The following is a 26626-nucleotide window of genomic DNA, read 5'->3' as shown; positions in this document are numbered from 1 at the left end:
GTTTTCAGATAATTTTGAATACTCATTAACTGAGTGATCACCATCCGAACTATTTTCATTTTATTGGAGTGGGATGAATTATTCACATAGGGTTTAGGCGGAAAGAAACCTCTTTTCTTCTCGATTTTTTTTTTTTACACGATACGAATGCTAATGACATCTTCAATTCACTTCTACCATTGGAAGTATGAGTCACCATCTTGCGTTTTATTATTTCCATTGTTTGTCTCACTCTGATGTTTGACTGTTAGGGTTTTTACTTTGATTTTGATATGGAATAAGTGGGTTAGGGAATTGGGCTGAGGGTGAGAGTTAGGGGTGTGCTCGTGTGAGTGACTGTAATAACCCAGGTTCGAATCCTGGTCACGACAATGTTTTTCCTCTTATTCTAAAATGAACGTTTTTTGAATATTCATTTTATCTTGAAATCATTTTCCCTAAGGGAGGATTAAACACCCTCTTAGGTTTCATTATTTTTATTGTTTTTACACCATCTTAGATGACTTTTATGTTTTTAAATTATGAAAAAAAAAGTACGCTCCTATTAACCTGCGCAATTTAACCCTAAACCAGGATTTATTCAACGCTTTTAATGTGTGTTTCCTTCCTACATCTCTCATACATTTTCTTCTAATTTTCAAGTGTGGATACCCTATTGTCCTTGAACCGGTATGGGTAGGTGCGTGATACTGCGTATCATTCATAATAAACACTCATATTTCGTCTATCCACTTTGGTTTCTAGAGTGCTCTTATTATTTTTCAATTGTCCTGCCAAAACGCTTCTCTCTCTATTTCTTCTTCTTTTAGTACACACCGTTCGCATTGACCCCAACCACAGGAGAAATCGTAAAAGTCAGACATTATAATACTGACCAAGAGTTTATAGCGACAAGGTCTACCCGAACACTTTGACAGCTTGTCAATCCCTGTGTCTTACGATCGTACATCTCTTACATTTTTTAAACGTAAAAGTCATACGTCCTGAATAACCTGTACCACATGCGTGTGAAAACCTTTTGGGACTCTTATAAATACAACTTCTCCTCACAGTGATAATCGGTTAGATTAGTATGTCTAACCTGCGATACCCAAACGCGTAAGATAGGGTCCATTCTCTTTTCCCTGTGTTGTGTGACAATAAACATTACGTATGCGAAAACAGTGTGTTGGAGTTAACCCCTCCGCCATCTTGATTCTTTTGTTCCCATTGTTTTCAGAAAACCGTTATTTTTCAAAATGAGATGCGAAAAAACTCTACGCACGAACCAACGTGAAATCTAACCCTAACCTCCCCAACAACCCTAACCCTAACAACCCTAAACCCCTCGTTTACGTACGCCGCATGAATAAACCGTAAAACCCCCCTCGCGGACCTACGCCGTATGAATGTTTAATTAGAACCCACTCGGCCGAATCACTCGGACCCAGACCGCGCGGAAGTTGCCATAAATCCATGATTCCAACGTGGGAGAACAAACTACTTTCCATCAATTGTACAGAGACATGATGACAGCTTTTCTAGCTTATGTTAAGTATTTACAACTCAAATATCGTGCAGAGTGAACAAATAAATCGTATACAATGTTGTACTTAATTCCTCCGCCATCTTGGATTCTTTTGTTTTTGAAAAAACCGTTATGTTGTTTTTGATCATCCTTCTCATGAACCTATGCGAAATTTAACCCTAATAACCCCTCGTATAGGCATTTATAGATTATACCAGTAAAAGTGGCATATTATGCTAGTAGCATTGCTTTTTTTTGGCCAAATAATGCTAACATTATGCTCTTTTTTCTTAATTATGCCACCGTTTTTTCAAATTATGCTCTTTGAAAAAATGCAAATAAGTCCAAAATATATATCTTTTAACTAGAAGCCGTTCGTCTAAAGGAAAGAAACGCAACAAATCCACAATGAATTTCAAATAAACATGTGGTTCAGGTTAACATGCACACTAGTACTAGATTATACTCTCGTGTAGCTTATCTGCGATTGTTATATTGTAGTCAGAAAGTGCATTCTCTTGCTGCTCATGGAAAGATGCTGAAAGCAGGCTAAAAACTCTTTCTGCGGTAGCAGAAGGTTGAACAAGTAAGACTTTCAAATAATGGCATCAAAAATGATCTGATAATTATCAAAATGCGCAAATTATGCTAGCATTGCTACTTGGCAGAAATTATGCCAGTTTGCTCGAATTATGCCAAAAATTATGCTAGCATAATCTATAAATGCCTACCCTCGTACACCTACACGAAATTTAACCCTAATAACCCCCTCGTACACCAACGCTAATTTTAACCCTAATAATCCCCTCGTATACCTACGTGACATTTAACCCTAATAACCCCCTCGTACACCTACACGGTATGAATAATTAACCTCGGCCGAGACACTCGGACCCAGACCTCTACGTAATCACCATAAAGGCGCAATATACTACTCCTTTTGTTTTAATTCCAATATCAGTTATGTCTTAACACTCATCAAGTCTAGTCCCGTTGCACTGATTTCTTCTTCCTTTAAACACGAAGGCGTGCTATATAAGGAAGTCTTCCCTGGGAAGACCTAGGCTCATTTGTCACTCACCGGTGACGTGTGCGGGCCAAATTTAAATGCTGGTAGACGAACAAAAGGAGCTAATGAGATACTTGTTGTTTATTTCCACCAGTATGGAGGCATGAGGTTACGTGCGAACCACCTACTTCGATCTCAAATTTACCGCCACAAATAAAGGCAGTTTCCGTTGGAGAAAGGAAATACAAATCATACAAATCTCAAAAATTCTTGTAATGTGATGAAGACATAAAACAATTTTGAGGAATGCGCCCGCTGCTCACTCAGTGCTTTGGAGTAGCTGTAGCTCAAGCTGACTTGACTCTAAGAGTTCTACATCACACGACGGTTGATTGACAAATGGTCCAGCGGGACCTAAGGCTCCTTTTACAGCACGCCTTCGTGTTTAAAAGTTCAGGTGAGTTGAACTATTTTTCAGATGGGGAGCTTTCTTACAAAACTCCAAAAAAGTCAAAAGCGTTTGCACAGGCACGTCTAACATTCGTAATATTTTCTCACACTTCAGTGTCTGGCTGCTTGATTGGGGTCGTAGCGACACGACGCGGGTAGCCGATCGAGTATGGCCCTTCTCTGTACTCACTTCTTCTAATCTAAATTTCACCCACTCTCTAGGGATCTCCGGAAATGGATGGCGACAATGGGGTGTACGGTTTCCTGATGAAATTCTCGTCTCCACTCTCATCGGCAATTTTACCAGCAGTAGAGGAATTGCTATCGCTATCTTCCTTCCGCTCAATGCTTTCACCTTTCTTTTTAACCAGATTTCTCTTACTCTGTGATTCATTCTTGTTCCGTTTAAAATTTTCATCTCTGGGAGGCGATTTGGTGTATTTGACACCCTTAATAGTTCTGTCCTTCGGTCCATCGAACGAATCTGAATTCCTGGATGACGGTGTGCAGCGGTTAACAACTTGACCATAACACTTCATTCCTAACATAAAGCCGATAATGAGACTTAACAACACCGCTGTCATGACAGCCACAGCCAGTAACCCTTTGTCATTCGAATCTACCAAGAAAATGAAAAGTTTAAAAATTAGCGACCCGAAACCACATTGCCTCTTTAACGCCTCCATTTGCAATTAGCAGCGATGTAAGAACGATAGTGGGAACGATAATTAAAATAATGTAAATCATTTAAAACGAGCTTTGACCCCACTAATATCAGACCTCTCTTAAGTGTCTCTTTTGTCTTGACCTACACGTAGGTCATCAGGGTTGCACAAAAGTGTCTTGAACGCGTCGAAGGATTAAAAGAGCAAGATGACTATTTTCGCATTATAATATACCAACGAGTAGGTAGATAGTCGGCCAACGAGAAAGAATATGCGACAGAAACAAACCTTCCTGCTTGGGTGGGTTAATAATGGCGAGAACGAGTAGTTTAAATTGTTCTACTGAAGATTATTGAATTGACACAACTAGGGTAGTTTGTGATTTCGAAATCACAAATCGAAATGCCTGAAGTCACTGCATAAAGACTGTTACCGAAATCACAAATCGAAATGCCTGAAGTCACTGCATAAAGACGGTTACCTTTCCCCTCTGTTGCTGGAGTAGGTTCTGAAAGAAAACGTTTACAATTAGAAGGTACACAGTGAAGAAGTTCGATGGAGAAAAGGGAACTGCACTTTTTTCCATCCAGCACTAAAAATAAGGCCCCAACAACTCCAATAGGTTATTTCATGAAAACTGCACTTAGACAATGAGGCCAACGTTAAGCCTCTCTAATAAAATTATTTTAATTTGCACGAGAGAATAATAACTCATATTAACGTCAAAGGCTTTGCACCTACCCTTGTTTCAAGATTGAGGCTACTTAACCCCCCCCCCCCAAAAAAAGAAAATATATTCAAGAAAAATAGTGAAAAGGAGTAAAAAAGATAAATTGTTATGTATATGAGAACGATTCTTCGCAGTAAAGCACTATTTGAGCAATAGTGAAAATCAGACCTGAAAAAAATTTCAGGCCTGTACGGGATTCGAACCACTGAGTGCTTTACTGCGAAGAATCGTTCTCATATACGTCACATAACCGCAGTTCACACATATGTTTCATATGTTTGTTGTTGATAAATTGTTATGTTTCAATTTCTCAAAATAAACTTCTTTCCGGAACACAGACACAAAACAATTTTGCGACAATGACCACAAAGCGCCCATGGGCAACATGAAGCGAATCCTGTCTTCTGATTGGCTACCTAAGCGGTCAAGATGGGCCCACCTTTCCCACTCGGGATTTCCCGTTTTTATCTCTCGCAAGAAAATCATTGCGTGCAACTGACTTACAAAGTTACTGTTTGGACAACGTCGGTAACGGAGTTGCCAAAAGCAGTAGAAGTCAGTCAAAACAAAACAAAACAAACAACACTCATGGGTTCATTTTGCTACAGACACAGTTGGCTTTCTTTCCCGTCTTTTGAAAAAGACAAGCCATTCTTGATTCTTGATAAAGCGAAATCTTTTCGCTATAAAATAAAACCCTTGTTGACAAAGCTTGTTCGGTCAAGGCGGTTGGATATTGGCCTTGTTCTTTTTTTGTTATTTGTTTTCATATGGACCTCGACCAAATCTGGGTCTTTTGAAATGCAAAAAAAAGAACATCCAGCCATCTTGACCTCAAGCTTGGTCAATAACACAAATGCACTGGGATGCATAACCAAGTTAATGAGAACGTAAGCCTAAATTAAGCATAGAGAAATGAATATGAATTTTCCCATATTTCAGTCAAAGCACAAGTTCATTGAGTCTCTAACTTTATAATAAAATCGTTGAAAGATGAAATGAGGAAATGCCATAGTTTCAAAAAGTAAAACACCTATACATTAAATTAACAGCAGTCGAGCTGTAAAAAACGTTAGAAAGAATAGATTACTCAATTAATCAAAACTACAACTCTGACTTAATGAAGGAGGAATCACTGTTTACATAAAAACCGAGTCAAATATCTCGTGTCGTCTCGACCCTTGTCTTGGAAGTCCTTTGGCTCGAGGTCTATCCCTTCAAATCCAAGAGACCACTACTTATGGCAGGTGTTTTTCATTCCCCGAGTGTGAAGGCCGAGTACGACCGAAAGCTCGCTAAAATATTGAACGCAATACCTCAATTAATGTGGGAGAGATTAACTTTGACTGACCTTCAGAAATATTTTGATAACCATCAACTGGTCAAAGAGGAGCGATTCTACGTATACTCCTCCTGCATCGCCTGTTACACGTCCCATCAGTAAATTATGCCTTGATCATACATGGACCCACAAACCGGATCGAATTGTACACATCGATGTCCAGGCATTTGTATTTGTGACCACCTTCCAGTTTTGGCAGTGCGTTTGTACAAAAGTTGTAACATGATTGGAAAAAGCATATCACATTACCCGCAATAAGCGAGAAACTAAAACTTACTTGGGACGCTTTCCATATTGAGAATATGTGATGCATCCACCGTTAGGTTCCCCACTTGTCCGGAAAACACACTTGCTTGCAATTCCTTCAACAAGTCATGGCTCGTTTCCGAAGCCTCAGCAGCAAAATTTATTGTCATTTGACAGAGAACACTTCCTCTCCTACGAATATCAGAAGGGTACGTGTCCTTCACTACAGAAATTCTACACTGTTTATTTTTCTTATTAAAAGTATAGCTACAGAGGCGGCAACTATGAATCTCTGCTAGTCTTGGTAATAATAATAATAATAATAATATTAAAATTTATAGTGCGCAAATTCCATAAAATGTTCAAATGCGCATTACAAGATTAAAAATTACCATTAAAATAGACTTACAATAATTTTAAGAAACAATTAAAAGTAAACTTAGAATGGCTAAAAAAGCTATAAAAATGCACTACGAAAAAGGTGAGTCTTAAGTTTAGCTTTAAAAATATTTACTGTTCCTGCGCTCCTAATATCCAGCGGTAGTTCGTTCCATAGTTTCGGAGCAGCACAGGTAAAGGAACGGTCCCCCAGTGTAGCTTTCGATTTAAATGATGGATGGCTAAGTAAAAGCTTATCGCTGGAATTTCTTAAATTATATTTGGAGGGGGGTCTAAGGGAAATAAGAGAGGATAGATAAGAAGGGGCTAAAAAATTAAGAATCTTAAAAGTAATTAACAATATTTTAAACTCAATTCTATATCTAATTGGTAACCAGTGTAACTTAAAAATTAAGGGCGTAATATGACAAAATTTCTGTTCTTTAAGAATCAGTCTGGCACAAGCATTCTGTACTTGTTGCAGCTTATTCAACAAGCAGTCCGGTAGTCCATATAATAGGCCATTACAATAGTCCAGGCGGCTCGTTATGAATGCATGGACAAGAGTTTCAGTTGACTGCTGTGAAAGGTACTTTCTGATCCGACGAATATTATAAATGTAGTAAAATGAAGAGGCACAAATTTTCGTGATGTGTGTTGCCATGGAGAGCCTTGAATCAAACCAGGAACCAAGATTTCTCGCAATTGGCACGGGGTGTATGTCTGAGTCGCCCACACGTATACTGATATTGTCGAGCTTTCCCAGCTGTTGTGATGTGCCAATGATAAGGAATTCAGTCTTGTCGTCCTCCATACTCCTCACGTCCTCCCATACTCCTCACTACAGCAAGTTGTTCAGCTCTGTCGTTGGGACTAAATGAGATGTAAACTTGTGAGTCATCAGCGTAACAATGAATCGTGGGCAAATGATATTCAATGATCTCAAAAAGCTTGCTCGTATACAACGAAAACAATAACGGACCCAGACAGGAACCTTGAGGCACACCGCATTCTAATTTAAAAGGTTCCGATAGCGAATCGTTAATCATGATCCGTTGAGTTCTACCAGACAAATAGGACGTAAACCAGGAGAGGGCTTTCCCCTGTATACCAAATGATGACTCAAGTCGACGTAGCATGGTGTCGTGATCAACTGTGTCAAAGGCAGCACTTAAATCGAGCAGAATAAGCAGAGTAACACGTTGACTGTTCATGTTAAGGAGAATGTCATTCGTAACCTTAAGGAGTGCAGTTTCTGTGCTGTGGTTCTGTCGATAGGCGGATTGAAACACTGGGAACAGATTGTTGCCATTCAGATAATGCTGTAGCTGCTTGGCAACAACAGTCTCAACCAGCTTTGAGATAAATGCCAAATTACTCACGGGTCTGTAGTTCTTAAAAACAAGAGGTAATCCATCCTTCTTCAGCAGCGGCCGTACTAGAGCACTTTTCCAGATGCGTGGAAAATAACCAGAATCAAGCGAAAGATTTATTATTTTCGTGATCGGAGGTAGTAGCACATCGGCGAAGTCAGTAAGAAGCTTGGTTGGAATAGGATCAAGAAGACAAGATTTCTTTGATGAAGCTTTGATTAAATCAAACACCTCTGATTCGGACAGGAGAGTAAATTCTGAAAAACAGGAAGCAGTCACAGTACTGGCAGCGTCAATGGTGACAGGAAGGCGGCTCTGGTTTGCAATAGCAGACTTGATATCAGCAATTTTTTGAGCAAAGAATTTTCCAAAATCATTAGCCAACTGATAATCATTAGTCGACAGTGGGAGGCCAGGACCATTTGATAAATTCAGCAGGGACTTACTTGCTCTAAATAACCTTCTCTGGTCCGTGCTGTTCTCAGCTTCCTAAATGAGACACGCCCAACTTTGAGAGGTGGTCGAGGTGTTTTCAATTTGAAAAGTAACGCTAGATGATCCGAAAATAGAATGTCAGGCGATGGTCGACCGCTAATAAGGTTGTCTGACGTTCGAGTAATTACCAGATCTAATGTATGACCAAGTTCATGCGTTGGTTCTGTCACATGTTGAGTTAAAGACATTGACTCCAATAAATCCAAAAAGCGACAAGCAGCTGAATCATTGTGATCATCAACATGGATGTTAAAATCGCCAGTTAAACACAGGACGTCGTTAGATAGGATAACAGATTCAAGGTACTCTGAAAATTCGTCGATAAAGCTGTTTACAGTCACAGGATGATTAACAGAGTACGGCGGTCGATAGATGATTGCCAGTCGAAAGCGTAGGGAGCCAGTGCAGACAAGGTATTCAGAAGATTCAAAGGAAATCCTTGAAACAGTTTCGAGCTTGGAAACATTGATGTTATCTCTGAACAAGAGGGCCGTACCTCCACCTCTACGATCACCCCTAGGGCAGTGTAACAGTTTATAGCCAGCAGGAGTTATCTCGTAGCACACAGCGGAGTCGTTGTCTGATAACCAAGTTTCAGTTATTGCAACTAGGTCAGCTTTGCATTCGTCGACATAATCAACAAACAGTGCAGATTTGTTTGAAATAGAACGAGCATTTAACGTGCACATGGTCAGCTGAGTGTTCGATGTACTCAAATGGAGATCAGATACGCGGTTTACCTGCACAACGTTGGAGCGGTGGCTATGATGATGGCTTCGATGTTTAACTGCTCGACGATTTGTTGTAAAAGACGTAATTGGTGGACCAGGGTTCGGGCTGATGTCGCCACTAGTTGTTAAGCGAAGACTCGTTAGGTTAAAGGAAGAAACAGAGTTCGGAGTATGAGATATCCGAGCAGTGAAGTAGCGATGTGATCTTGTTGAAGATGAAAATCCAAGATGGCGGAACAAACGCATCGACGACGAGCAACTTGCACGGTATAAATCCACTTCATTAGTGGTCTTTGTAACTCCAGAATCATCAAGGGCATAAGATGGACAGAAAATGAGCGTATTTAGATAAATTAAAGAGCGACTTAAACAACAGAACAGATATAGATAAGTGGCTATGGCGGAGCCGAGAAAATTACGACTGACCGCCATTGCGCCGCTGACCACGAATAATTGAATGCAGGCGAACTTTACATGAAAGCACAGCGATCAGTAGTGACGATTTCACAAATTTTGAACAGGGTCTCGCTCTTAGCCAATAAGAGAGCGCGTTATGTCGGCCACAGGCCTAAGCAATATGATAACTTGACATGCATCTATAGTACTTTTTAGAAATACAGTCGAACCTGTATTAAGCGACGGGTGACCGTTTAATACAGATTCCACAGAATAGGGGTATTATAAAAAACGATACACAACTCCACTTAATGCCCCAGTTGATTACTTCACGAACAGAATAGCGCTCCAACATACTACCTACTTGAAGGTCTTTCTCTTTTTAGTTTCATTTGAGTGGTTATGCTTTAGGGACCGTTAAGTTCAGGTGGAACACAATACAAACTAATCGTTGGGACTCAGTTAAGGTTGACCACATAATAGAAATAAAAATTACAGTGATTAAGGGGAAACAAATTCAGGACTTTGACAACCGAACGCTTAATACAGGGTGACCGCTTAATAAAGGTTTGACGGTACTGACGAATACCGGAAAGTCTCCTGTTCAAACACATGATATTCTGACTCCACTTACAAGAGGCATCATTTGGAATACGTCAGTCAACCATCTGATGCAGCTGCGTACTCGTCACAAAATCATTATCTCATAGCAAGATATAACTGTAACTTCTTATTTAAAACGCATGTTACACCAGGTGCGAAAAACCACTAGTCAGGACCACCAACGAGAAGTGGTCGAAAAAATATATGAAAACGTATTCCGCCTCTAAAATCCTCCAGCCATGAGAAAGAGATTAATTCCAAAAGTATGGTTGCCACCACCATATTTTTTGGGGAGGAATTTCCCTTGCAGGCCTAAATACATAAACAATGTACGAAAAAAAAAGGTTACTCCAAAAACATACAGATCTAAACCGAAACAACATAAACTATCGAAAACGAAACTTTCCAAATAATATACAAGTGATCACGACGACTGACATGACTTGGAATGCCGCTAGTACCGCACCAAAACGATAAACTATTCGAAATTATCTCTGGAACACCCGCGCGCCTCAAAAACACGCCGTACGAATACCATTTCAGAATTATTATCAATTTAAGACTCTTGTTTTTTAATCTTAACTTATCTAATTTTTTGGATATATCAACAAAGTTGAAATGGTAATTGGCCACCGTAACGATTACAAAAGCTGACGTTTCGAGCGTTAGCCCTTCGTCGGAGCGAATAGCGGAATTGTGGGTTGTGTGTGCTTTTAAAGGCAGAAAATGGAGCAACGTTATTGGTGGGAGCATGGCAACGAGAAAAACAAGAGTAAATTAGTAGACAAGCACTATCTTTTCGCAGCCTCCGCTCATTTCATTCAAACGCGACAAAAACATAGGCAATTTTTTGGTCAGAAGTTCTTTTCAGACTAATGACCAACCAGGCACTTTTAAATGCGCTCGTGCACGATGCAAAACGTGTCCTTTCATTCACAACACTGCTAAAATATCGGGACCTAAAAGATCCGTTAAGATCACCGATCACTTCACGTGCACCTCCGCCAATGTAATCTATTGCATAACTTGCACTTATTGCAAAAAGATATACATCGGCGAAACAGGCGGAAGACTAGGTGACCGATTCCGAGAACACCTTCGAGACGTGGAAAGGAATGACAAGGACACATCGAAACCAGTCGCTAGACATTTTAATTTACCTAATCATTCTAAGCAACATATGGCAATCTGCGGTCTTTCCTTACACTTAGGTAGCACGGAAAGCCGTAAAAATCTTGAACAAAAGCTCATCTTTCAAACCAGCAATCTATATCCCACAGGGATCAACGAACGCTTTTCATTCCACTAATTTACTCTTGTTTTTCTCGTTGCCATGCTCCCACCAATAACGTAGCTCCATTATCTGCCTTTAAAAGCACACACAACCCACAATTCCTCTATTCGCTCCGACGAAGGGCTAACGCTCGAAACGTCAGCTTTTGTAATCGTTACGGTGGCCAATTTACCATTTCAACTTTGTTGATATATCCAAATTATTTCGTTACTCCCACCGACGCAGCCCTAAACAGTTTCTTTCGAAACTATCAGCCTTTATCTAATTTTTGTTCCGAAAGTTGAGTTTTCGTACAGGTAATCGCGCGTTCGGTGCCCCAGGAACACGATTCTAAATTGTCTTTTTAAGGACAATTTAGATTTTAACAGGTAAGAAATAACTACATGATATACAGAATATTACTGTAATATGTTATTATCGTATAGTTATTGATTTAACATGTCCACTTGTGGATACGATAAATCTTTTCGTTTTGATATCTCTCACGTGCTACCACGTGCAGTCGCACGCTAATTTATAACCACGCGTGGCCATATTATAATCTCTACATCTAAATAGTCTGTTTAGGTTTTTTACTTGACAGTTTTTTTTCCTTTCTGCTTTCAATAAATGTTCTTATTTCGTTTCCCCTGTTACCTTCTGTTGTTTCCACACATAAGATTTACCAATAATGAAATTGACCTTACCTAAATGAAATATCCTTTACACTCACAAATGCAGGACTTTTACAGTAGATTTCTTGTACCTAGCAAAATTAATTAAAACTGATCAGATAAAGAAAGTAATGTTACAAAACTATGCAAATGAAAATTTCTGGAATACAAACCGCGGTTCTAACTTGACCTGCCAGGTTTTTATATCTTTCTGAAGTTCTTTTAGAAAGTTCTAAACTCCAATCCTCATTTGTGAGCTCCATTTCAGCTCTGACTGGTTTATCTGTAAAGAGTCAAATGGTTTTTGTTTTAGTCTATCTTTCAAACTGTTCATAATGTGTAGTCGAGGTACCTAACTCTATTTTAAATAAACGTTGTATCCTGTTATAGAAAATGTTGTTGTTCATCTTGGCTTTATAAATAAACAGTTCTCTAAATAAATTGTTTGTCTAAAGATGTATGCACCAAAAAGTGAAAAAAATGCACCAATGACAGCGCACCACAAGAAATCAAGCTAACCCTAAACTTTCGACCTCGTCGCCTGACGAAAGCTGGTAGCATAGTCGAAACGTCGCGATCAATAAAATACTGATTAGCCTGACTCTTACATCGTAAGACACAATTAGACGTTAACTTATAGTTGTTGTTAGGTTTGTTTTCGAAAAAGATAAACATTTTTTACCTCCAGATAAAGCGCAATTACGTTTAAGAACTCTCAAATCTGTAAAAAACGTAAATCAAGTCTAAAAAGCAAAATTGGTTCTGCCCCCACCAGATGAAAATGCTGTGGAAAAGTGCTCTTAAATGCACGTAAACGAATAGCCGGCTATCAAAGATTTACATGGTGGACGTACAACAGATAGGAAAAAGAAACAGGAGGATTACTCCATCGTGAGTTAAGCGAGAGACTTAAATGTTGCAGAACGTGATTTCTGGCCACAAGGGGCCAGGTCATGTGATTTAACATATAACAACGGCTACGGGTAATTAGCTTTAGTCAACTGATGAGAGGTCAGGGGCCTCCCTATTAGAAGGCGGCCTAGTAGTGGAAAGCAGCACCTCTTGAAATATATCGCAACGCTCTGCCTAATGACCGAAACTACTTTCTCATCGTATTGATCCTGGGGAAATGCTCTTTATGAGGTTAGATTTACTAAATCTTATCTTTTTTCCTATACTTCATGCATTGGATCTGATAGACATGTGGAATGACAAGTCTACTTCTAGTACAGTACGAATCAGTAGCTCAAATACCAAGGCTAAAGCTTGGAACTGTGTTGCTCTTACAAGTATCAATATCCACACCACACATGATAACTTATTATGATCAACCTCTCACAAAATACATGAGTTTCGCTTGGTGGGATTCTGGAAATGCGAGGTCATTCGTTACCAGGTCTGTTATTGGTATCTCCTCCTTTGTTATTGTTATCTCCTCTTTCAGTCCATGATTTAATTTAGTCCACACTTCTCTTTCGTAACTCTTTAGGGATAGATAGATTACATTTTGTTGTTGTTGTTGTTGTTTTTAATTTGGTGTATCTGATTGAAATTGGTGTCCAAGTAGCATGAGGCAAAAACACGTAAGCCTTAGCTTTAAAGGTTGCAAAATGAAAATCAGTGTACATGTATTGTGTAGACCAGACCAGTTATCTCGAAATGAATGCTTAAAAAAATTGACAAATAAATAATCTATAAAGTAAAAATTATTAGCCATAGGCAGGGTTCTTCAGAAATTACCAGCATTTCGGTTTTTACTTATCCTGTTAAAATAACTCAATCAAACCAATACCCCTCATCAACCGAGTTCGAGGTCCGTACTGTAGAATACGGACCAGGTTTTTTTTTTTCCTTTGGGAAAAAACTAAGAATCTACAAGTACAGACCGAGAAGAAAGTCACTGAGAAAATAATTATATCTCTTCTGTAGGCAGGTAGGTCCGTCGGATTATGCTAACGATTCCCAGTCGCTCTGGTCAAGTAGAACGACTTCAAATGACTGACGCACTTCTAAAGCAAAACGAGTTGAAAACGTTTAGCAGTCGCAAGTGAGATGAAAATAAAAGAAAATAAAGAAAATCCACAGGTTCACTTCAGTTGAGAATGGCAGGCGACAAATAACGTGACATTTTGGCGACAAAAAGACCTTCAAATTTTTACCGGCCGTGTACAGCCCACTAAACTGACTGATCCCAGCACGTGTAGTAACCAAGAGATAAGGTAAGTCGTCACTAGTCGCATCATATACTCTTCTTACAGGAAAAAAAGCAAGTTAGATAAACATAAAAGTACACCTAACCTTTTATGTATGAATCAATATTTTTGCTCGCATACTTTCTCGTTTTGTCTTTCTCATAACATTTTAAAGATGTGCAACACAAAACACTGAAAACGTACCATTGATGTCAATCGCTTTGCTAAATGATACTCCAAAGTAGTTTTGTGCCACGCAGTAATATGACCTTTGGCCTTCATCATCAGTAATGGTTGTTTGACGTGCTAGAACGACAAGTGTGGTGTTCCCGGTCACCTTGTAGATAGTTATACGTGGAATGGGCAACCCACTTCCATTACACAAAAACAGAGACTCATCTCTCATTCTCACCAGAGAATATGCGACGACAGGCAAAGAACCTGACGAAAAGGTAAAGAAAAAGTAGACAGTCTGAGACTACATGTGGCTACTGATATGGCACAACTTCTATAGTATTGATAAAAATAAAGGCTGTATAATAAAGCTAGAAGGTAGTGTTGCAGAATATTTGTATTCCCTCCTGCCACATTCCAAATATTTATGAGTAACCTGTTCTACTAGAAAAAGATGTTTCAAGAATATATTGACTAATTGACATTCAACCAATAATTTGTGCGAATTCTTATAACCCGTTAGTTATATGCTAATGAGTTTTCAGTCGTGCATGTCCAACCAGGTCACGAATCAAAAGAACATTAGAGATACGTTAGACTGTACAGGACTCGGTGTTCAAAACAAGTGTTTTTCTTAGTCACGCGTTATCCTGAAATGATTGTCAGATGTTTATCGTCTTCTGCTGTCTTCTGCAGTGTCACGGCAAGAACTGAAAACGTAATGCGCTTGTGGCTGTAAGATTGAGATCACTAAAGGAGAGATTTCAACTGTGTAATAAGAATAAAAATAAGCACCGGAAATCATCGAGTCAAATTTGGGTCAAGATCGAAATGCCATTGTTACTTACCGTCACTCACTCATTCACCCACTCACTCACGCACGCACGCACGCACTCACTCATCCCCTTACATAGCGGCTTCGCCTCCTATTAAATAGGAGGCAGTAGCCTTAATAAGATCAAAGATGATAACATAATGTGTTAGTTGCTACAACTCAGAAATCACTAAAGGAGAGAACTCAACAGTGAATCGGATGTCGAACTACTACGACACTCTGAAACAAACAAAAAGTAGCACCGGGAAACTTTGGGTCGATTCGAAATTCTCTTGTTACTATCAGTCTCTCACTCATCTCGACGACAAATGTGACTTCGCCTCCTAAAGTAATTAGGAGCTGTACCCACTGCTGTATCTGTCGTTACTTCCTCTGCTGGTACTACATTACAAACTTAAGTCTATGATCTATACCACGTAATACTTTATCACGTAATTCCAGAGAGCTCGAGAACTAGTTTGAACGAATTCGAGTTGCAAAGCTTGGTTAAGATTCGAAGAATTAATTTTATAACATAACCAAAGTAAAGCGCGCGCTCTGATTGGTCAATTTAGCGTCCCCCATTTGCCCATGGGTGTACGCTGCTGACGTGAGCAAATGCAAAGACTACTTTTACGCGCGCGCTTGTCTTTTCTGGTCGCGTAAGATTTGTTAAATAAAAGGGAACTCTTTAGCTACAATGTATCAATGTTATGTTATAAAACAAATGGTAAACACCACAGCGTACACTATTGAGTTATGGATGCACTTGGGAGGTTTGCTAAACACTCAAGAAGCTAGAGTCGCTCTCGGCTATCGCCTCGAGCGACTCTTACGCTTCTCTCGTGCTTAGCAACCTCCCGCGTGCATCCATAACTCAATAGTGTACGCTGTGGTGTTTACCATTTGTTAATTGTCCTCTTGATCTCTTGCAAATAACATTGTGGACACCCTTAATGAAGTTACCCGCGAGATTTATGACACACGAAGACGACCCCACTTCATTAGACACAAAACAATGATAATCGCCAAGGTGCTGGAGCCCAAAGTTGTTTATGTCTAATCTTTCCTGATGACTCGTCAGTGAAGAGTTTCTGCGGCAGTCTGAATGAGCACAAAGAGTCTTTGAATCTTTTTCCAATCTGATCACTTTAGGAAGTGGGACTCCATCTCCTTGACAAATCAAACTATTAACATGTCCCTTTTGGTCCAGAGAAGACGTCAATGAACACAACGGAATCTCTAATAAAAGGAGAAACTGGAGTGTGGTAAGATCCATTATGATGAAAACGCAATAATATCATAAAACAAATTTAGTTGTACATCTCTAGGATGTCCTTTTCCTTAGGCCCATGCTGTCTTCGTCCCTTTGGGTGGCTTATAAATTTGTAAGGTGCTTCTGTATTGATTATTCATTACCGTGGTGTTTAGCCCATCTAGACAGACTTTGTTTTAGAAGGTTCAAAATATAACAACTCGGGAGATTCGTTGCATCAAATTAGTTGTATCACTATGAGCTAGTCAAGATTGGGTGCAAGAAACTGGGCCAACGAGTTAACGCTTGAGTCATTAGCAAATGCAGCCTAACCCTTACCCTAACTTCCTTTACTAGCAGTCCCATTCTTCTTTTCATGTCCTTAATCAATTTTCACAACTTTTTTGGGGGGGGTGACGACGTTGCTCAGTGGCTTAATGTTATTGTTCTTCGTAATCACTCTTACCTCGCGGACAAAGTCTGGAGAAATTACCGTAAACAATGTCTTGTAACCAGCCACTGTTAAAGGCAAAGGACATGTACCCATAAGTATGGAAATGAGAAGTGAAAAAAGAAAAACTGATCACGAGTGACGCCCGATTCCTTGGCGTAATCAATTCTGAGTACCTTCCTTTCTTGTTATCAAATGTTGTGCACGTGTTGTCACTCCATCCACAGTAAGGATCCAAAGCGGAAACACAAGTCCTAAACAAGGAGAAATTCAGTACAGTACCACTTAGCTGCTATGATAAACTTCCGATATAACACACGCTGTCATTGGCTGAAAGAGCGTGCTCTATCAGTTTACAAAACACGGAGCTGAGCCAAAGCTGTCATGCCAGCTGTCAACTTGTACTATGTCCGACCATTTCCCGGACCTCTCTCTAGCTTTTTTTCGTTAATTAAAGGTGAAATCTTGAACAAGCGAGCCGGCAAGTAGCAAAAAAAAAAAAACCAAACAAAGGTTTGTAAACGAGCCAAGTGCCGTAAATGAGGTTATCATAATGTGAACAGAGACGAAAATCCTCAAATAAATAAATAAATATAAATAAATAGATAAATAATTTAGCAATGGAAATTCTACTGGGTGGCTCTTCTTGTCCACTGTTTCCTGATCGAGTTGTAAATTTGGAATGTTGCTTTTTACGGAGGGAGGAAAACCGGAAGGCCCGGAGAAAAACCCCCGGAGCAAGGACGAGAACCAACAACAAACTCAACCCACATGTGACGCCAGGGCCGGGAATCGAACCCGGGTCACAGTGGTGGGAGGCAGGCTCGTAACTTTTCCAGAGAAGAAAATCATTTCGTGCCCCCCCCCCCCCCAAAATATGAAAGTCACCGATCACTGACTTTCTTCTTATCTAACCTTCCAATAAATTTAGTGAAAACTCGGAAGAGGTTCACCTGCAGCTCGTAAATTCACTACAGTGCTCCACTGGCAGCTTTGTGACACCCGAATCACTTCCGATGCAAACGGCTCCCTATAGACAAACCAAAAACAAAACACGTCAAGACTTACCATAGCATACGCCTGGTCTGTGTTAAATATACATTGTAACTTATAATTGTAAAATATATATTCATGCACACACACACACACATACACACACACACACACACACACACACACACACCCACACACCCACACACCCACACACACACACACACACACACACACACACACACACACACACACACACACACACACACACACACACATTTAGCAAATTTAGTTTTTAGGTTTTATCTCTGGTAATTTGACCACTGTTTTGTTTGTAGCATGGTTTTTTGTCATCTTTTTATTAGCACCAGTTCATTAGTCGTCACCTGTAAATTACGTAATAACTAGCACTTCGATCTTATTTAAAGCCCTTTTTTTAATTCAAAAGTTGTAAATAACTGAAGAAGTTCTCTGACCGAAACGTTTTTATTAAAAATTTTTATCTTTTTTTACGTCAGTTGTCCATCGCATTTTCTACGTTCGTGTTTGCTGTGAGGCTTAGACTGCGAATCTTTATTGATCCTCCTGGCGCGGTCAGTGCACCTTTGTTAGCCTGAGAGTACTACCTACCTATCTAAGCCAGATAGATAGATAGATATATTTATAGCTCTTTGGCATACAAAGCCCTGCTTTCATGTCCAAATTGAGCACTGTGGGATGAGTCATTGCCGCTAGCATTGCGCATAGCTCACTAGACTTTTCTAGTTTGAGCACTCTGGCATGGCTTAGACGATACCCCAAATGTGGGATCGTTTGGGGTGACCAGATCGGTTCTCCCCCATCCTAGCATCAGCACTGCACTGATGAGGCCCAGAAGGCCGAAACAGTTCCGTCTGCTGTTAGATGGGATGAGTCATCGCCGCTAGCATTGTGCACAGCTCTTCTAGCATTGTGCACAGGCTCTTCTAGTTTGAGCACTCTGGCATGGCTTAGACGATACCCACAAGTGTGGGATCGTTTGGGGATCCATATCGGTTCTCCCCCATCCTAGCATCAGCACTGCACTGATGAGGCCCAGAATGCCGAAACAGTACTGTCTGCAGTTATATATATATTTTGAAAGAAAATTTGAACCCACGTCGCCCCGTCTACTAGTCGGGTCTCCCGGGAAATTTTACTTTCAAGGTGACAAGGTAGGGGAAGCCTGTAACTCCATATGAAACCAAACTAAGGATCAATTGAAGATATACGACGGAGGTCAACTTAGCGGATGACGAAGGAGGATCCAATTACTGATACTGGCTTATTTCAATTAAACAAATCTGTATATGAGGGAAAACCTGACCCTGTACACCCCAAATAATCATACTTAAATAAAAGAAATGTTTGAAAGAAAATTTGCCCTGAGCGGGAAATGTAAAATTGAAATTACTATCATTCGCAAACATTTTCTCTGTAAAACCGTAATGTCTTCTTCCCAACACTATTCTAAAAACCGTGAATCAGTCGCGCTTCTTTTAGATTCAAAACCTTGATGACACTACTCTCTACAGAGGATATGAATAGGATTTCCTGAGGAAGACAAATTTTGGACAAACCTCTCACAATAAGCTGCTTATCGAATGTGGGATGTTTCCTCATCTCGAGGATAATCAAATTAATGAGCTCAGAGGGTTAACTTGAAATCGCATCAGTATATAACTTAAATCAACTTCAAATTAATAGAAGCGCCTTTAGAACAGCAGTTTGGGTAGTTGGCAGGCACCCTCGTACTTAGTTGAATGAACCAAACAAGCTTGCCGAATAATGCAATCAACACTGTGGGATTCTGTGGCAGAAACACAGGGAAAAGGAAAGTGAAAGAACACTACGAAAGCCTTCGGAAATAGCCAAATATTACGATGTATTAATAGCGTTATTTAAACACCGTCTCTTGAGCATAGTATATCAGCAAAAACCTCTGCTCAAACGCTTTCAGGGTAAAGTAAGATATCATACTTTTCATGTTCCCACCTTCACAATAACAACTCACCTTGTAAAGTTTCATTGTATAGATAGGTTCTGGATTCTGAAATGAAAACGTTAACAAAGAAATGAAAACAACAAATCAACTCCTAGCAGTTAGGCTGGTTAGATAGAGCAAATTTCAACTGAACTTTAAATATAATTGACAGTTAGTGTGGTTTTGCCACCCTATGTTTTGTGATTGGCTTTAGAAACTACACCACCATCTCAACCAATCAGAGGCAATTCGTAAACAAATCGAGTAGTGACCACTCTTGATTTCCTACTCTCGAGACTACTCCTCACACCACTCAAATAGATGTATTTCACGTTCATTAACATTGGTTCCTGGCAATACTTTGCTCTGATTAGCTGATGTAGATAAGGTAAATAAGCTTATGTGAGATCTCAGCTATTACAAAACAAAGGAAACACTAATGCAATATGGAAGATAATTAACAACTACCTACCAAAGAAGTGCAAAAGCCGCCCTATTATTCCTGACAACCCAGTTTTCCTTGGCTAATAGATTCAATGAATATTTTACCTCTGTTGCAAGTTCAGCAGCTCAGGAAGCTTACGATCTTGCTTGTGTACATAATTATCATATCAATCCCGCTATGCCAACCCTCTTTCCAACGCCTGATGATTGCCCTGACTTATTTCGATTTCACCCCGTACTGGAGAAGGATGTTGAAGGTGTAATTAAGGGCTTCTCTTCCAACAAAGCACCAGGTCGTGACAAGATTACTACCCGCGTCCTCAAGCACTGTTTGCCAGTCATAGTACCAATTATTACAAGCATTATGAATAACTCATTTAGATCTAATTGTTTCCCGAAAGTATGGAAAATGGCTGAAGTTACTCCTGTGTTAAAGTCTGGCAACCCCGAAGATCCCTGTAATCACCGGCCCATCTCATTACTGCCAATACTATCTAAGGTGTCTGAGAGATTAGCTCACCGTCAGTTCGTTGACTACATAACTACCAACAAGAAGCTATCTAAAAATCAGAGCGGTAATCGAAAATGTCACTCGACGGAAACTGCTCTCTTACACGTAACAGATGATTTTCTCATGGCTACTGATAAAAGCGAAGTGTCCGTTGTCGTGCTACTAGACATGTCTAAGGCATTCGACAGTATCAGACATGATATTCTCCTTCAGAAGTTACAGAGTAAAGGTGTTGCCTCTTCGAGCTTGGAGTGGTTTCATAATTACCTGTCTGGTCGTAGCCAGAGAGTGCGCATTAGGGATGCTATCTCAGACCCGCTCCCTTTTAAATACGGAGTTCCTCAGGGTTCTATCTTGGGGCCCGTGTTACTTATCATCTATGTAAATGATCTCTTGTCCGTTCCAACTCACTGCAAGTCTGTGTGCTACGTTGATGACTGTAAATTGTACCTATCCTTTCGCTCAACTGACATCGCACGCGTATTTGGCTATCTGAACGAAGACTTGAGTGAAATCTGCCGATCGTGCTGTCAGAATTCCCTTCTAATAAACCCAGCTAAAACTAAAATCTTACTAGTTGGTGTTCCTCAACTACTGCGGAAATTGCCTCCAGCGTCAATTTCACTCTTGGGAAAGGAAATAACACCAGTCCCTGTGGCAAAGGACCTTGGAGTCTACATCGACCAGTCCTTAACATATAACGATCATATTGCTAAAACTACTTCTAACTGTATTTTCAAACTAGTACAGATCAGCAGGATCAAACACCTTTTGGACAGGAAAACTCTCTTCCTTTTTAAGAACGCTTTTGTTTTTAGTACAATGTATTATTGTTCAACTGTATGGGCCAACACATGTCAAAGAAATATAAAGAAGCTTCAGCTAGTGCAAAACTTCGCTGCCCATATTGTATTAGGTCTTAAGAAATTTGACCACATCTACAAAGGCATAAAATCTCTTAATTGGCTCAGGAGAGACTTTATTTCAACGATGCTTTAATGGTATTTAAATGTGTAAATAATTTAGTTCCTGAATATCTGGCTAACACGTTTGTCCCACGATCTCGTATTCACAGTAGGGTAACAAGATCATGTAATCTGCTCCACAACCCACGATGCCGCCTGTCCTCTGGGCAACGTGCGTTCATGTATCGTGGATGCAAATTGCGGAAAAACCTCCCAAAGGACTTAAAAGCAGCTGAGAATCTAAACGCCTTTAAGCTCCGCCTACTGAATTCGCTCCTCAGTGGAAACGTTGCGCAAAGATGAATCGTTTCTATCTTCTATTCTTGTGTAATTTTTGTATTAATTCACTAGTGTTTTTAACGTGTACTGGCCTTTTGTATCTAAATTGTATTTAGCTTTTGACTTACTTATATATATATATATATATAATGTTACTAAATAAATGTTACTATAATATTACAATAACTTAATGTAGCTTTGTAACTTAAAAACCCACCTTGGGAGTTGCAATAAACGTATGCATGTACGTAGAAATAGATAAGACTGAGCCATTCGCTTAACACTTAGAGGTATATAAACTCAGGTACCGTTAGGTATATACTCGAAGGAAAAGAAAACTTTATGCCCACTGGACCAAAAGCGACACTGGAAAGCTTCCTAATTATGCTAGAATATACCTGTTGATCCACATTATTCCAATGATATTCCCCAATAATGGCGACTTAACATTGTTCATTCGAGCCTGGTTAAGTGTATAAGCAATCCCCAATACACACCTCAAGAAGTCTCACTTGCTCCACAACAATAGCATTGCCATCACCAGATATATTGTTGAACACTTTAAACACTGTACCATTGTCTACAGATGTAATATGTAAATTAATTCAATAATTCCCGAAAGGAAAGGAACATAAGATCCATAAGTTATGTACTGGCACACAACAACACAAGGAATTCTCCAGTACTTTTACTAGTTACAAAGATGAGCACCATTAGAAAGTACCACTAGTTCTGTTCGTGTTGCAACAATCATGCATGAAAACTTAAGCGCATTTTTATGTAACATGAGCGCAAAGTCGTAACAAGAGTGCAAATAACAAATAGCGCCAGCGCGCTTTCAAAATTTCGTGACGTTCTGTGATGCCTTTTTCATGTAAATTATTACTAAGTAATAACTAACGTGATTTCTCGTGCAATTTGTTGTAAATAAGCACGTGTTCACCGGTGGTTTCAAAATGGATGTAATAAATGACTGTAAGTATTTTTGGTATAAGTACTAAGTATTTTATTTAATCACGCAACATTTAGGAACATCTGCGTCCGTCAAAACGTGTGCGTGAACAAAGAATAAAATAAAAAATATATATACATGTATGTAAAAGGTTATGTCACTTAAAATCATCCTATAGTAACAATATCAAATACTAAATGGAACATAAACACGAGATAAAAGGGAAATATTTTCATTGACATTATTTACACTGCCAGACATAATTATTTACATTGCCAGTATTTACATGGGAGCGTAAATCGTAAGTAGTGAAACATTTTTTGATACCGCAGAAAAAAAGTAGTGCAACTACTATATTCCTACCCTATTATTTTATTTTGTAAGTTTCTTTGTCTCAAAAATTGCTATATTTCCGAGGAGAAATATTAGATAATTTTTATATTTTAACAATTTTGTAAATAAATAAGCTTTTAAGTAAGGTTACCATTTGGTAAGGAAATGTTAGACCATAAGAACTGTTAGTATTGTGTATAAAGCCACAATGCAATTTTTAAAGATAATTAGTCAGTGCTACTTCTACTACTGGATTTTCCTTTTTGCTTTCTCAGGCTGCTTATTTCTTATGACAACGATATTGCAATTAGATGCATGACTATGTAAAACTGATTTCATAAACACTGACGGATGTACATGATATGTACTTAAGCCTGTCACCCCCGGATCTCAATATTGACTTTCCATTCTATCTTTAAAACAGATCTCATAAAATTCACCTTCCACATCAAGGCATCTGCCGATATTTTAACAAATCCAGTAATTTTGTATGGCAACACTCAATTACCCACCAGTAGAAATAAACATCACAGGAATGATCCGTCCATTGCCAACGTTAACTTTGTCCACAACAAGCTGAGTAAACCTACAACAACATACAACTGCATTAATTTTAAAACTCACACTCAAGGCAAAATAACTGAATGCTGATTGACTGACCAAGGGCATTTTTCTCAAACATGAGAGCACCTCAGGCATTTCAGGAGAGTACGATTACTTGATCCTGATTAGCTTAAGGCCTTTTACCAGCAATTAACTGGTTTCCCACACAAAACTGGTTTTGGAAAACATCAATGAATGCAAAGCTACTGGGTTTCACCTAAGCGAATGGCGCTTTCGTAAAATTGAACTATGACGTGATCTAGTCAAAAAATAGCTTCCAAAAATGTTAGTCAGAGTAAGAAAACGTGGAGTCAAAATACCTGGTGTAGCACAAAGTAGAAAACGTTGGAACAAACTACTTCGGCTGTAAAGCGATACACATGGTAGGTGATTCAAGTTTTACTTTTTGTCGGTCACAAGTGACCTTGACTTGTGGTAATAATAAATCATAGATAACATTAAATTTTTTTTTAAATAATCAAAATAATCCTTTATTCACCATAATCACAAAATATTATAACAAAAATTATGATAAAATGCTTGAAAATCGAAAAAATGTGTTAAAACATCTAATATGAATGTAAGAAAAACTAGAGGATCCACACTATGATAACGATAATTCACTCTAATCATCAAAAATATTTACAAACAAATGAAGATAAAATCCTTAAAAATAAAAAAGTACATGAAAATGTCGACTAACAAATTATTAAATAAAAAACTAACTAACAAATGGCAGCCTCTGAACTTTGAATATCTAGGTCTACATCAGTAAAATCCAATTTTGGCCTTCTAATTGTTTCTGGATCCTCTTAGGCAGATTAGAGCGGATCTTAATAATGCAAATGAAGTTTTTGCCCTGATCCAGGAAATTGTCTTTGAATAGCGTTCTCCTTTCTTGTCTGCAATGAGTTCTGCAAGGCGACTGTAATATCCCAAACATTCTTGGCCCATTCCACCAGCCGAAGTAAACACAAGAGGCGTAAATGAACCATGTTCGATGTCTAGAACACGTCTTGAGTAGGAACGTTTCTTCTAATTCTCATGCATGCGGTAAATCTGCTGCGGTTTCAGATTTCTGTACGATTCAGCGTTTGGGTGACAAACTCGAATATCGAAAAATGCAGATCGATTGTGTTCCTAGAAACCACGAGCATGAATGTCTCGCCTTGCATCTTGCGCCATGTTGGAACCACTGTTAAATTGCTCTCCTGTCGCGTCTTTGAGTTGGGGTTCGATTTCCACATCTTTGCAGACAATTCCTAAAAGTTCAGCTTCTAAGTCTCTAAGTTCGCTGTGGCGCTGTATAATAAAGCCACCCTTTTTGCACCCTTTTAGCCACCCTTTTTGCATCCTTTTAAATAGCATTAAAATGTGGTAAGAACGAAAAATAGGCACCCAAGGCACAGCCAAGTGTATCATCTGTGTGTTACTCGCGGCAACATGAAATTTATTTTCTACTTTCACGTACCCTAGAACATATGCTCTCAAAAGTATAACAGAAGGAAGAGAAAACATTTTTTGAAAGATAGAGTTCGTTTAAATGTATTGGAAAAGAAACCAAAAAAATAGAGTAAATAAATAGCATTCAGCAAAGGCGAGAAAAACCTTTAAATAAAACATAAGTTCCATTTTGTGGTGAACGAAAAGGTAAGCACAAGCACTTTACGATGCATATGTAAAGCACTCGCTTAGTGCTAAAAGAGGCTTTCCATTATAAGGTTTTTCTTCAGCCAAAAAGTAGACAACTTTTAACCTTGACAAATTCATAATTTCAAAACAATCTCAAGACTATGGCCTAGTTGTATTGAACTCACTGTTCATTGGTCAGCATGGCAAGGGCCCAGTTTGCAATCCTCCCATAAATACCTCAATCTTGGTTAAAAAAGCAGAAAACAGTACACTGTATACTCTGTGTTCATGCTCAATAAGGAAAAAACGAACAGCATAGCAGGATCATTAAAACGACATGGATTTTTTCTTTGCTATTCAAACAAATACCCCTAGGCATCTCCATGCTTTGAATATCAACTAATCGGTGTCTCAGGCTAAATAAATATTTTTTAAATATGCAAAAAATAACATTCTAAGTTTCTCTTTCAATGCCCAAGAGTAAAATCTATTACCTTGTGCCTGCCTTGGTAAACAAGGGTTTGGGGTCCTTAAATAATGATGTTGGCATGAGTGGAACAGCCAAGAGAGGATGGTCAGAAGCAAACTGGGTGATCTTCCAGGAATACCTCTTGGTATCCAGCTGTGCATTGCACTAGAAGAACAATCAATTATCAAAATACGTTAAATGTAAATATTCTGCAAACAGTTTTAATGAAATGAATCATTAGTTGACCTGTGGATGAGAATCAAGTGAAGAAAAGTTCCTCGCAGAAATCCGAGTTATTGCAGAAAAGAAGCCAGAAAATATCCAGGCTTCAATGGGTTTCAAACTTGTGCCTCCTTGGTACTACTTGAGCATTACTAGCAATTGAGCTACAAAGCCACATGTTGGGGACAAAGCAGAATTTAGTGGCCTCTTTGTTCTTGTAGACGAATTTGACCACAGTGCTATGAAATAAACCATACTGGGAGCAACATGTCATGGTTAAAAGTTGTTGTCCAAAACAATTGTGAAATGAGCCCTACATTCCGTGTTAAATGTACATGTTTCCACAAACATTTCTTGCATAAATGGCTCAAACATTCAGGGATGCCATATCCTCTTCTGATCTTTCCATATTCAGAGTTGCTATATCTTTCTAATTTACAAGAGTCCTTGAAACACAACTATATTG

The 26626-nt window shown here is 39.1% G+C and overlaps 1 protein-coding gene across 1 annotated transcript in view; it reads right to left on the bottom strand.

The window, feature by feature from the left end:
- Positions 1-460: 460 nt before the first annotated feature.
- Positions 461-26626, bottom strand: part of LOC111321908 (semaphorin-1A) — a 72712-nt gene continuing 46546 nt past the window's right edge. The window contains exons 15-28 of the mRNA XM_088759059.1: positions 25964-26103; positions 23747-23820; positions 22447-22529; positions 19781-19816; positions 17712-17788; positions 16935-17012; positions 16774-16826; positions 15956-16294; positions 14269-14505; positions 12046-12155; positions 11906-11964; positions 5981-6141; positions 4113-4139; positions 461-3585 (exon numbers count right to left, since the gene is read on the bottom strand). Coding sequence (XP_088615185.1) covers positions 3185-3585; positions 4113-4139; positions 5981-6141; positions 11906-11964; positions 12046-12155; positions 14269-14505; positions 15956-16294; positions 16774-16826; positions 16935-17012; positions 17712-17788; positions 19781-19816; positions 22447-22529; positions 23747-23820; positions 25964-26103 — 1875 coding nt within the window. The 3' untranslated portion in view covers positions 461-3184. The remainder of the gene's footprint in view (positions 3586-4112; positions 4140-5980; positions 6142-11905; positions 11965-12045; positions 12156-14268; positions 14506-15955; positions 16295-16773; positions 16827-16934; positions 17013-17711; positions 17789-19780; positions 19817-22446; positions 22530-23746; positions 23821-25963; positions 26104-26626) is intronic.

This window comes from Stylophora pistillata, chromosome 4 (genome assembly GCF_964205215.1).
Source record: "Stylophora pistillata chromosome 4, jaStyPist1.2, whole genome shotgun sequence".
In the NCBI taxonomy this organism is placed as follows: domain Eukaryota; kingdom Metazoa; phylum Cnidaria; class Anthozoa; order Scleractinia; family Pocilloporidae; genus Stylophora; species Stylophora pistillata.
Note: the sequence above shows the minus strand (reverse complement) of the source record. Positions and strands in the feature narration are given on the sequence as shown.